The sequence below is a fragment of the Echiichthys vipera genome (assembly GCF_963691815.1).
Source record: "Echiichthys vipera genome assembly, chromosome: 7".
In the NCBI taxonomy this organism is placed as follows: Eukaryota; Metazoa; Chordata; class Actinopteri; order Perciformes; family Trachinidae; genus Echiichthys; species Echiichthys vipera.
The window spans coordinates 9,021,557-9,034,739 of record NC_139832.1 but is presented as its reverse complement, the minus strand read 5'-3'; the positions used below and the strand labels follow the sequence as shown (position 1 = coordinate 9,034,739).

At 38.6% G+C, this 13,183-nt stretch overlaps 1 protein-coding gene across 3 annotated transcripts in view; it reads left to right on the top strand.

The window, feature by feature from the left end:
* Positions 1-1,122: 1,122 nt before the first annotated feature.
* LOC310949432 (serine/threonine-protein kinase WNK1-like) overlaps positions 1,123-13,183 on the top strand; it is a 29,281-nt gene continuing 17,220 nt past the window's right edge. For 2 of the 3 annotated variants that reach the window (XM_083916905.1, XM_083916903.1), the window contains exons 1-2: positions 1,123-1,313; positions 3,644-4,887. In XM_083916905.1, coding sequence (XP_083773031.1) covers positions 4,102-4,887 — 786 coding nt within the window. In that variant the 5' untranslated portion in view covers positions 1,123-1,313; positions 3,644-4,101. Of the gene's footprint in view, positions 1,314-2,510; positions 2,551-3,643; positions 4,888-13,183 lie in introns of those variants that run through there. The other variant, XM_083916904.1, reaches the window with a different exon arrangement.

The following is a 13,183-nucleotide window of genomic DNA, read 5'->3' as shown; positions in this document are numbered from 1 at the left end:
TTACAAGTGTTAAACAGTATACGGTGCAATCAAAAAGGATACATAAATACAATAAAACATATAGGCTGATTTGGATTTAGAATTTAAAAGAATAGATTAGTGTATGGTAACATTTAATCAGATGTACTTTTGCAAAATTACAGGGCACATTTACAGGGGTACATTTGTGAATTTTTAATTATACTGTATCTTTACTGTCTCCTTTACCTGATTGTCTGTTAATTAAATTTTTATTAATTATTTGTTGTTTTTACTGTTCGTGAAAAGTGTCCTTTCGTCTATCTTGCCTTGTTGATGTGTATATATGTATATGTGTGTGGATTTCTATGTGCTCTGTCCGTCAAAGCACTTTGTAAACATTTGCTTTTCAAGGTGCAATATAAAGAAAATGTTTTAGTAATTCTACTTTATTCTATATTTTGTAAATTTCCTGCTTACTTGAGTGTAATGGAACAGCTGAAACTCGGATTACCTTGGGGATCCATAAAGTTTTTATCTATCTATCTATCTGTCTATCTATCTATCTGTCTCTCTATCTATCTGTCTCTCTATTACTATAAGAATATTCAAAATATATTCAAGATTCAAGATTTAAGATTCAAGAAGCTTTATTTATCCCGAGGGAAATTATTGTGCAACAGTTTCAGTACAAAGGTGGGAAAGGGTCAGAGTCACAATAAGCTAACATAATCAAATCAAAATAAAGCCAACATCAAATAAATCAAACAATAACTAAGTGTGACAGAGTGCAACAGACATTGTGGTTAAGCGTAGGTATATACAATATACAACAATACGCACTGTGCAGTTTAGCAGCATATTGAGGTAAGATAAGTACAAACTAAATAAGTGGTAAGGAGCGATAAGTGAAAACAGTGTTAAATATATTGTAACATAGGGTATTTGACGATGGACCTATGGATTTTTTATTGATTGATGGGCTTTTGATGGTAAGTACTCTACACATAATTGAGATATGAAAATCAGATACTAAACTGATACCATGGAGGTGCTTCAAAGTGATTTATGGACGTTATGTGTGTTATGGTTATGAGGTCATTGTTCTCTGACGCATGCGCTTTCGGGAAAAACCCGTTTCTTGGTCAATATGTAGCAACTGCGCCGCTCGTCTGTAAGTGAGCCCACAAATTGCAACTTTGATTTTCACTAAATCGGGGAAATGTATCTGCCTGATACTTAAAAGATAGAGTACATGTGGTCTCAATTTATACACGTGAAGGTGGATTAACGCTGTGAAGCCCATTTCAACGCCGATGACCCGTCAGTTGTGTTGTGGTGGAGACGATATTGAGGTAGGTCGACATACCCGGCACCGCTTAATATAGCTAGGATGTCACATAGATGGTGTACCGAACAGTCACCATAAAACCAGCTGGTAAGAGTGTAAATATATTAAAGTACGTAGTAACAACAAACGAAGCGCTGGCCAGATAATATTGAATTGAATGGGGACAGCCAGCAGGGAGGTCTAGCGTCCTAGGCCATCAAGCCAAGGCCTATAGAAGCAGGCTGGGACACCGAAAAAAAAATGTCTGACCTTTGGGGTATGACACATGCGCAGTATCAGAGAACAATTAGTTCTATAAGTATTATGTTTAAGAGTTTTGACCTTGTTCTAGAAAGTTTGATTTATATTTTTTTACTGCACAATCAAAAAGGCATACCTTATAGTTAAGATAATATAAGTTAAATTCAATATAAACAACTGAGCGGGTGATATCTATAAGATTAAGTAAAGAAAAAATGAATTACTAGAACGCTAAAAAATAATAATACATAATAAAAAAGATACTAAAATTAAATTAAATAAAAATCAGTGAAAATACAAGAAGTCAGGAAACAGGGTACATAGTCATACAGATGTAGGGCTTTTGCAATTTTACAACATTTTACATATGTTTTTATTTCATTTATTAAATATTTCAGATATATAAATCTTTTTTAAGAACGCCATTTGTGTATAAAGTATTTTGTCAATGTAAAAAACATGAAAATGAAAGAAAGAAACGGTCCAAGCACACCCGAAAAGAGTACCTGAGTGGAAACTATCACTTAATTTCTAGCGACATCTGCTGGAATCCTACAGCAGCGTAGCGCGTCATACCTCAAAGCGTGGACATTTTTGTGTTTGTGTGTGTCCCAGCCTCCTTCTATTAGCCTTGTGTGTTAGCACGGCTCGGGGATGGAACCTGGCCCTGGATACGGTAAAGTTGTCAATATAGAGTAAACGTTAATTACTAACGGTTACATATACGTTTAAAACGAATACAGTCGCTGTGGGAAATGGCTGTAACGTTGAGCTGAATTTCCAACAACGCGGCGGTATATACATTTTTAAAAAGACGTGACGTGGAAATTATTTATCGTTGGTTAAAGATTAGCTAACGCCAGCTAACTAACTAGCTCTGTGCTAGTTAGCTCTGCTCGTTAGCACGCTAACAAAGAGCCGTTGCTCCTCCTTTGCTTTGTATGCTCGATGTTGCCGTTTCAAATGGCTGTGGTGACACTTAAAGGGCGGTGAAGAAATGGGTACGTAAGACAAGGCTTAATGTTAATTAATATACTATTTTAACTGAGTCTCGCCGTCGTTCCTGTCATATATCAGCTGCTAACATGACCAGGGTTGACTCTGACAGTGTGGTTCATGGCTGCAATCATGGCAGGTTATAAATGACTAATAAGCAATAAGATTGTCATTGCAAGCCTGCGCATTTAAAAGATTTATAATAGACACGTTTCAAAAAGCATAGTCATGCGCATTGCACCAGTCTTTTGCATCGTTTTTACTTCATTACTGGTGTCTGAACTATAAATAAATCCATTTTAAAAGACCTGGAATCAGAAACATTGATTTGTCACTGCTTTTTAAGATAAGTATGCTCTCTATGTGTCTGTGTTGTCTGGAAGTTTTAACCGTTGTTGCTGCCTATTGGCAATCTCAGTGGGACTTAACCTGGTTAAATAAAGGTTAAATTAAAAACAAATCTACAGGTTGGTAGGTTTATTTCTTCGTGAAGCTTTAGTGTAACTACAGAAAATTGAACAAAGTTTTTATTAGGTGTTCTGATAATATTAACAAAAACTCGTAAGATATGTATATGGCTTCCTGTTTTTACTGCAGACTTGAGGTATAATCAGGTGTCAGCTGTGCTCAATTAGTTACTTCTGGTTTTAAATAAGTGAGGCATTCAGAGGTTAGTGTGTCATTCTGTAAAGCTGTGGAATGCATTTTGGATTTGTGCCACATTACGTACTTAGGATTGCTTATTCTTATTATATACTTATAATGCACTTAATGCTTACAAAACAAATAAGATGAATGGTATACATTGAACGCAGCTGTAAAATGGGGGGGGGGGGTGACCTTAAAGACAAGTGTATCCTTCAAAACAAAGGTGAATCACAAAATGATCAATAATTCAGTGCTGTACGCTGCACTAGATATGTAGCGTGTGCCAGCCGTGCTTCTGTTGATAGCAATGTTATTAAACTTTATGTATACTGTAAATTCTACTTGTGAACACTTAGGCTTGTCTCTTACAGATCTTGTTTACATTTGACATAATGTTGGTTACTTTTAGAAACATGTCAGACAGCTTTTTTTTCCTTTTTTCTTTTGCAGTGAAACTGGACTGGAGCATATTCCGAGTATCTCGCCTTCCTGTCTTTGCCCACAGTAGGAAGTTTGGAGTCTGTTGTGGGCTGTGCATGTTTCTTCCTCACCAGTGATTCCTTATGCTTGATAGAAGCCGCTCCCTGTGTCTTACAGGATGGATGATGTGGACTTAAAGAGACTTGAGTATCAACATCAGCACTCTGTGTTCTGCTGTGCTGTTCAATCTTTTACCATTTACAAGAGAACGCCTCCCATCCTACACCTCCAATCTCTTCACTTTATATATAAAGTCTTTGAGCAATAAAAAAGACAGCTGGAGATAGAAGTTGTAAGACTTTCTATCTTTTTTTCTTTTTAAAGCACAAATCGATACTGCTTACGTAAGCCTATATGACGGACATGGAAGTATCCTTATTTTAATTTTTCAGTTAGTGTACCCCCTTACTTTTAGTGTGGGTGGTGGGATGTCGGAAAAGCCAGACGACAAAATGGTGAAGTTCCTGGCTCCCCCTCAGAGGAGCGGAAATGGCCCCAGTTCTGGTTCCGATTCGATGGTGAGTGAGTGTCGGCCAACAGAAGTGAGACGCCGGCATCACACCATGGAGCGTGATCGATGTAACCCTGAACACCGTTTCTTGCGCCGCAGTGTCATCAGTGATTCCAATGCTACAGCATTGGCCCTCCCTTTACCCAGTAAAATCCCCATCCCTGCACCTCAGCGAAGAGAAGTCATCCCCCAACGGCAACAGGCTGCTGCTATTGCTCATTTGCCGCGGGCTGAACCAAGTCTAGCTCAAAATGAGGAGTCTGCTGATAGGGGAAGAGAAGGAGAAGAAGGAAAAGAAATAGTCAAGGTGGCTGTAGTGCCTTCAGAGCAGGGGCCCGTCATTGTACAAGATACCTGTGATGGAGAGGTGTTGGTGGTAGCAGCCCGCGCCGCACCAAACTTAGGAACAGAACTGCCAAGTCGAACAGAACCTGAAAACACCACTGAAGTGAAGGTACATCATGAAGAAGACGGGGAGGAAGAAGATAAGGACTCTGCTAAGGCACGAGCAGAGGCAGAGCAGAGAGAAGCTGAGAAAAAAGTGCAGGACGACATCGAAGAGGCAGAGACCAAAGCAGTAGGAACATCACCAGATGGGCGTTTCCTAAAGTTCGATATAGAAATTGGACGTGGCTCCTTCAAGACTGTGTACAAGGGTTTGGACACCGAAACCACGGTGGAGGTGGCATGGTGTGAGCTTCAGGTATGAAACTGATATAACCAATGTTCTTATTACGTACCTTCCATTGTTGCTATTGATAGCAGTTATGGCTTGTCTTTTGATTAAGTCACCTTTAGTGTTAAATTCCTGCTACAGGTGTCATCATCTCTTTTTTATCAGGCTGTTTGCTTTTATTGGGCTTAAGAATGGTGGAGTAGAGCCAAAGCAATTTCCTTTCACTGTTACCTGAGCCGCAGCCTCTGTCATTTCCGTTCTGAGAGACATAACTAGCATTTCCCTTTTGATTGTTTCGCACTGCATTAGTCAGAAAAGCATACAAAAAATATTCCATTTCCCCTATTTTCTTTTTTGTTGGTGGTGCAGCTCAGTCCATACTGTTAGGCATGACAGCACTTAAGACTGAATGTCTAAAGTAAAAGTTTCTACTTCACCATAAGACATTGGCAAATTACCAGAACTTATCAGGGCTTGTATAATTAATGTTTTTACCACTAAGAGATATCCATATCTTTGTTTCATTACGCAGTTGGTGTGCAGAGTTGATGCAGTCGTGATAATGATTTTCCAATCAGTTTTCACACTGGCAGAGGACATTAAACACCATTTTGAAAAATTATTACGGCCTTCCAGCGACGGAGAATTACCGTAGCAATACATTTAAAAGTTACAACTGAGCAAATTCTTGTCAGCGAAAGGTGAGATTAAATATTTAGGTTATTACAACCCCTTTTGAAGATGTAGCAAGCTATATCTAAACTGCCATAAGTCAGTAATAATATAATGTATAATAATATAATTTGCAAGTACCAGGACTAAATGTAGCAATAGTAGGAATAAAAAGATGACCAGGTTTTAAAATATTGTGTGCGCCTTAATATACTTGAGTTAATTATTCAACTTATTTCTTTGTTATTATCTGAATAGAATGCTCATTTATATACTAAATAGTCCATATTTTTGCTTTTAATCTGCTTCTGACCAATAGTTAGTGCTTTTCTTAAAAATGCTTGTGAAGAAACGGTAGCTCTGCTGTCCGGTTAAAGCAGCAACATGGCCCAAAGCAAAGTTTGACCTCATTCACCACATGAATGTTTGCCTTTACTGTCACGCTTTCACTCTGTCAGAGAGGCATAGGCCTCACCCGGCAGCCCATACAACCTTAGCTACACATGCACACTGGTTTCAGAACAATGTGAAGATTACAGACACGTGCACCCCCGCCCCCCCAAGACTGACTCACACGCATGCTCAGTGCATTACTGCTCTAAATGCTTGTGTGAATGTAAAATGGGTCACATTCCTGACAGAGGAATCTCCTGTGTGAAGCCTGGCAGGCCAGCCGGGGCCTGCTTCTAAACTATCAGTCCACCCCCCGCCCTTTTAACTTAATCACATTTCACCGTTTCTGATTTTTTAACCCCTTTCAAGCAAAACTCACTTAATGCCCATCAACCTCCATTATTTAATATTATACAATACATTTTTATAATGCCCCTAAAGCCATATGTTCTTTGCCAACTATTATAGAGGGCATAGAAAGGTATGTGATTTAAAACAATTTTTTTTTTACCTTGATACTGTGATTGCTCATATTTACTTTACTTGGTTGGCATACATTTGACTTATTTTAAGCCAAGATGCTTTATTGTGGTATGTAAGGTAGATGAGAGATGACCGATGGCCCTTAATGCTATTAAGTGTTTAGTAATGGGGCTACAACAATTGATGAATAACATCTCGAGTTACCAGAACCAGGTTACTAAAGAGATTTATGATATTCTGTAATTTATTCACAAGGCATTGGGAAACTGTCAGAAAACATATTCTTGCGGTCTCCTGGCTGTGACTTCCTGTAAAACCAAAATGTGCCCCTGTTTTGTTTGTGTGGTTTATAAAAAAATTCCCCCATATTGACTTTGTGTAACTGAGTCTCTTAGAGGCTCCCCTAAACTAGTTGGTGTAGGATCGGACCAGGTCTTTGTCCGCTACTATTGGGAGACCTATCCAGTGCAACAAGGCAGTTTGTTTTATGCACGTGGTCAGATCTGAAATATGAACACGTAACCTGATACTCTCATTCCCCTTCATTCCTCTTTCATCTCAAGAGTTTCAGTGCTAGAAACAGTTCAGCTACACACGAGGAGCTGAAATCCCCTCTCACATGGTTGTTAAAGCTGTCCCATGATCACTAAAGTGCTAGTGTTACATTCCCTATGCATCTCGAGGGCATATTTAGTAGAGTGTTATGTTAAAATACATTATTTTCTGTATACTATTTAGTTAAAATAGTTCAGTGTACTTTCTAACGTTTATATAATAACAGCCATTTCCTTTTAGGAGCTTTTGGCAGTAGATGAAGTATATTGGCCTTTTTTAAATTTATTTGCACTAAAAATGCAATTATCCTCCTTCCATCACAACAAATATGAAGATTGTACTGTTGAAATGAGGAAGAAAAGGAGGTCTCATCCGGTTAGATTGACTTATTGTTTTGTTTCCTGTTGATGCCAGAATCAGTGATGCAGAAAGTAATGTTGTTCGTTCACTGAGTAGAACCCGTGCCTGTATGCTAAAGAAACAAGTCTGACAGGTTTTCCCTCCTAAGATCCTTTTTTTTAAAGATAATTTTAGGGCTTTTATTTCTCTTTTTTTAGAACAGCACAAGAGTGACAGGAAATGGGAGAGAGGGAGGGGATGACACGGAGCAAAGGGCCCACAGGTTGGCTTTAAACTCGGGCTGCTGCCAAGAACTGAGTCTATATGGGGCGGGCACTCTACCTGGTGAGCTAGAGGCAACCCCTGATAATATCCTTTAATGTTCATTAAACATGTAATTAAATCTGGAGCCACACCAGTAGTCCTGCAAGGCTGAAATGCTCATTACACACCTGAAAAACGAGTTTGCTGGAGGGGTGTGTATCTCTCCCTTTTTATAAGACCATGTGATAGGTATATAGATACATGGGCCATGATACGATTCAGGGAATGATACATTTTAATATATATCTCCTCATAATCATTGTCACCCATGTAGCTTTCTCCATGTCGCGTCTCAAGGTGAGTTTTAAGATTGGTTGTGCTGCAGCTGGACTTTGTAGCTGTTCTACAGACCTTTCAGAAGGCCAGACTTTTGTCCAGTTCTCCTTCTTTCTTCTTCTCTTCTCTAACACAAGTGGACATTTGGAAGCAAATGTCATGACAAGTTCTTCAGTAGTTAGAGGCTTTTTACTCTGTTGGACCAGCAAATCCACTTTGTGTGTAAAGTTTAAATAAAACGTCCCTGTCTTATTCAGTCCGAATGGCCATCTGTCCACAATCGTCTTAGGAATTTCTAGGCGTCTACCCTTTTCACCCACCCATGAACCCAGACATTTGTTTCAGATCTCATGTTGCAGGCATGTCTGAACGATAAGTAGGTCACCACAGAAAGGAAGTCGAGGGAAAGAAAAGGAATAAATTTAGGAGCCTCCCCTTTCTTGCTCACTCATCCATCTTCACTCATGTCCTCTTCCTCTCCCTGCCTCCCCACCTCCTTCCTCTCCAGTACTGGCTGAAGCCAAATATTGAAACATGAGGAATAAAAACCTCAGGCATCCTTTAGAAGCTATGGGTGCTGCCTGTCCAGTTGGCTGATGGCATCCGCTGGGACAGACACACTATACAGAAGTAGATTAACATAGTGACATAGTGACTCTTCATTTTGTGCATGACTCTCAAAATATTTACACAGTGAGATTTTTGATAATTTCTTAGTCATGTGGATTTAAGTGAGTAAAGGCAAATTACAGAGTAGCTATATATTGATAACGATGACCTGGACAAATGAGAACATTCACAGGCTTATAACAGAGTAACTACAACATCACTTTACTGTAATGCAAGGAAAAAATACAACTCTTATTGGTTGGTTATTGGTAATCTTTAGGTTTACCATAAAAAGATTTTAATATTCACAATTTATTTCTATGTGTTAGATACAACAAACAAAATAACTGTATTGTCAGCATTCCTCAGTAAAACCTGTGAAGTAAATAATTGAGCTGTAGCTAACCTGTTACTATCAGGCAGCAATACTTGAACCATTTACTTGTGTTAGGACTAATAATCAGTGCTGCAGTTTATTGTAAAACATTAATACACTAGCTATGATACTGCAGTAATAATAATAATAATTGATGTAATCTCACAACAGCTGTACTCCTGTGTGTTTTAAAGGCATTTAGGGTATTGCAATTAGTTCAAAATTGTTTCATATCATTTGCATCTACATTTTATTACACTCAGTACTTGAATGTAATTTAAATGTATCAGAATAAAGAGTATGTCAGTTAAAAATACAGCAGGACTGAATGCCAGCTTTGTGCATCACAGCACTCAAAATAGACCAGAAAGCAACCTTGACAGTCTTGGTTCCTTTGTGACTGTAACAATGTGGGTGGTTATGACCTTTCAAACTTTGTCTAAAATCAGACCAAGATTTTTTTGTTGATCACTTAGAATATATTGGTCAAATAAGTTTATCTCATAGTTTATTTCTGGGAATGTGGAAGGTTCTATCAGACATGTTTGCAGGCTTGTCCAAACCAGATAAGCTGTTTGTATTACTCTGCAGACCACCAGTACATGCCAACAATTTTAAACAATATTGGCCAGAATTATTGCAGCTATTTTATCCAATTATTCAGCCCTTTTTTTGATGCAAAGTATTCATTCATTCGATCTAAAATGTGCCCTGCGTATAGCTACTAAACACGTTTCATACTATAACCTATTAGATGTTTTTTTTTTAAGTTCTATTAGATGTGGCTCAAAACTTAGACTATAGTGGGAATTCATTGCATGTATATTACATTCTACATATATGTTATTGGTGGATTAACTAGTGTATAGGCTTCTTTCAGATAAAGACAATTGGAAGCACCTCTTGCTTTAAATTAATTTGTGTATTTATTGAAGCCTCTGATTCACACATCAACTAAATTATAAAGCAAAATATGAACATTTGGTTGCTTTCATTTAACTGGATCTCTAACTGTATTTTTACTGTACTTGACACATTAAGTAATGTGCCTTTACTCTTCATTATGGTGATCTCGTTGTGCCTTTAGTGCCTAGTTTCTACCAAATGAAAATCAGGTAGTCATACTGACTATTGTAAAATGGCATCATGTTGTCTTGTGATGACAGTTCAGCTGACAGTCATGGTGATCTTTGACCTAATTGACATGTGCCACAGTGTCATGGGGACACCAAAAACTTGTGTCCACAGAGTCATGCTGCACTTAATGCAATAACTTAGTAACATTTAGGGTGGAACTGTTTAAAGATGGCTTCTTGGCATTCAGGCCCCCCTAGCCGTTTCCCAGATCTCTATCTAGCCCTCTCCCAGATCTCTATCTAGCCCTCAGAGCAGGAACCCGACAGAGCCAGCCCATGGCACGATCACAGGCTTCTTTCACAGTCTATTTTTAAGGATTCTTGGGTTATTTATGACGCTCTTTGCCTAGAAGCAGTGCGTTTCTATCCTACTTTGGTGATACTGTGGTTATCTGTCATTAGATCATTAGATGGGATTCATATAGTTGGGAAATATAGTTAGTCTTTCTGCTTGGCAATTATGGTCAAAAATATTGTCACAATTTTAATAGCTATGAATGTCAGTGCATGCAAAATCACATAAAAAACATTATGCACTACTTCAGAGAAAACACTAAACATAGGTCAACAAAAATGTCAGTACTGCCTTTGTTTTTTGAGATTGAAATGTATTCACTGTTAATTTGGATGGTGTTATCATGACGGTACAATTTGGCTGAATCATCATCCTCACACTCACATGTCGCGCGTGTGCGTGCGTGCGTGCGTGCGTGCGTGCGTGCGTGCGTGCGTGTGTGTGTGTGTGTGTGTGTGTGTACATATTATTTTACACACTTGCACTACTGCATTTTTCCCAAGTATTTTCTCAGTTGAGAGACTCCACAAGCACACAGAGTTATATTGCAGGCAGTGGTGGCAACACAGCTATTTACTGAGCTGACTCATGCCCACTCTGTCAGATGCTGCTGTGATTCACCTGCCGCTGCTCTCGCCCTCTGAGTGCCTGCTGGAGTAGGTTTCCTAGTTTATCGACATTTAAAGCCTCCAAACAAATGGTATCTAGAATATGATGATACTGTAAACTCTAGAAAAATGTATCATGGACACTGGATCAAATAAGATTCATACCATCTTGAGTTGAGTTTCTTAGACCAGATGGTTCATTTATGTCAAATATGGGAGAGCCTAAGTGGAACTGAGGTGAGATAAGCAAGCCAACTCAGCTGATAGGCAGAGGCACTTGTCAGTCAAGCAAACATGCCAGACATTTTTTTTGTTGTTGCTGCTTTTATTGGACAGCTGATACAGAAGAAGCACAGTAAACATTGGGAGAAAGAAAGGGACATAATGTGTGACCACCTGTCCTACTTATTTTGAAAATGTCCATCTTCAGATCTATCAAATATAACAGTAATTTATCAAATTTATCAAAAAATCACATATTTTGGCATAATCCGGAAATATACATGGATGGTTTTCCCCCTGTCTTCAGTAGAGTCCAGTCTGAAGTGACTGTCCTGCTTTTCTTTATCTCTTTAACCATTTAATTTTATCTTAATCTTTATTTGTTCGAAATAAATAAACGACAGAGAAAAGAGGTCTGCCTTTGATAGGTAGCTATAGAGGCAATGAGAGAGAGCATTTTTGTTTGTTTCCCTCACATTGTTAAGTTAGTGGTGGATATTTGGCTTCATGGATTAGGATCTGTGGATCTAACAGAGACTACCACAACTAAAACTGTTCCAAGTGACATTAACAGCAGGACGTGGCACAGGCCAAAGAACTCTTTCAAGTGACAGTCAAAGGGAGTGTGATGTGTTTCTATGATTGCAAGATCATACATTTCTCGAGGGATTTTACTGGCCCTGGATCATGCATACTTTTAAGTGGTAAGAGAGGTATGTAATTAGTTTGTCGTGGCTTATGCTGAGTAACTCAGGGAAAATGTCAGAGTACAGTAGTGTGAGTGAGATACTCTTCTTTCCCTTCTTTCTTTGCAGAAATTCAAGTAGATGTCAGCTAAGCAGATCAGTGTATCTTACGGGAAATGCTATTTTTCAACTAGTTTGGACTTGTACATTTGTTTTAAATGAGTTATCAATGTGGGGGTGGTCCTACAGTGGTATGTTTTGTAGGTGTTGGGGTGCTGCAGACCGTAGAAACTCTAAGGTTATGAATGCTGCCATGGCTGTTTTGCATGATGCAGAAATAGAGGGGAACCACAATAGATAAATGCTCTGGAAAGTAGGTCAGTTGGCCCCAAATGCGTGGTGGAGCCTCCATAACTCGCTCACTTTCCCTCACCTTCTGTTTCCTGAAATTGCTCCCTGATTCAGTGTCCTCCCTAGCTCCTAATTGTTAACATATGTTTCCCTTTAACTTCTTATTTTCTATGTACTATGTTTCTCTCAGACCTTGAAAACATTCAGCCTAAAACCACCAAAAAACCTTCAAAAAGGCTGTAGCAGTTTCAGTTACGTTTTTATTTAACTGTTGTTTGTCACTGGAAGGTTTTCTATCTCTTGCTGAAACACAAAGTCAAATCTTCACTCTGCACTCACAAATGGACTGAATTTCCTGGACAGCTTGGCCTATGGCCAGGTCCCTGGGGGGTTTTAGGTTGCAGGGCTTTACTGGCTTGTCTAACTGGCACAGACTTGCTTCTCTATAGTCATGCATACTGTAAATGTAGGTCATGCCAGGAATTACTAATGACACTTGAGAAGGGTGGTTTTACACATTGCAGATTTTTTCGTTAATACGCAGACCCTACAAAATGCATTATTGCCAATCCTTATTATGCATCAGTAAGTTTATGTGTATGTGTTTGTCAGTATGGTAAATTCCATTGGGCAAACAATGCTATCAGCCTTGCATACATTTTGCTATGATTCATTGACAAACCCATCAGCTGCCAGACATTTGTTTACTCTTAATACAGGCTGCAGTGAGCACAATATTCACTTCATGCCAAACAGTCTGCTGTGCTGGGCAATATATTAATGATAATATTCATTACAGTCTATCATTATGTTATGAATAATGAACGATACACATCGTTGTCTAAATGAACAGAACAAACCAAGGCAGAAATTACTATCCATAAAATAATCCGTTTACAAACATTATGATGTTGTGATTAACATTTTCTAAAACACTAAATCAAGTAGTTTTCTACATCTTTACACATAATGTGATAGACTGTATATTGAATTGGTTT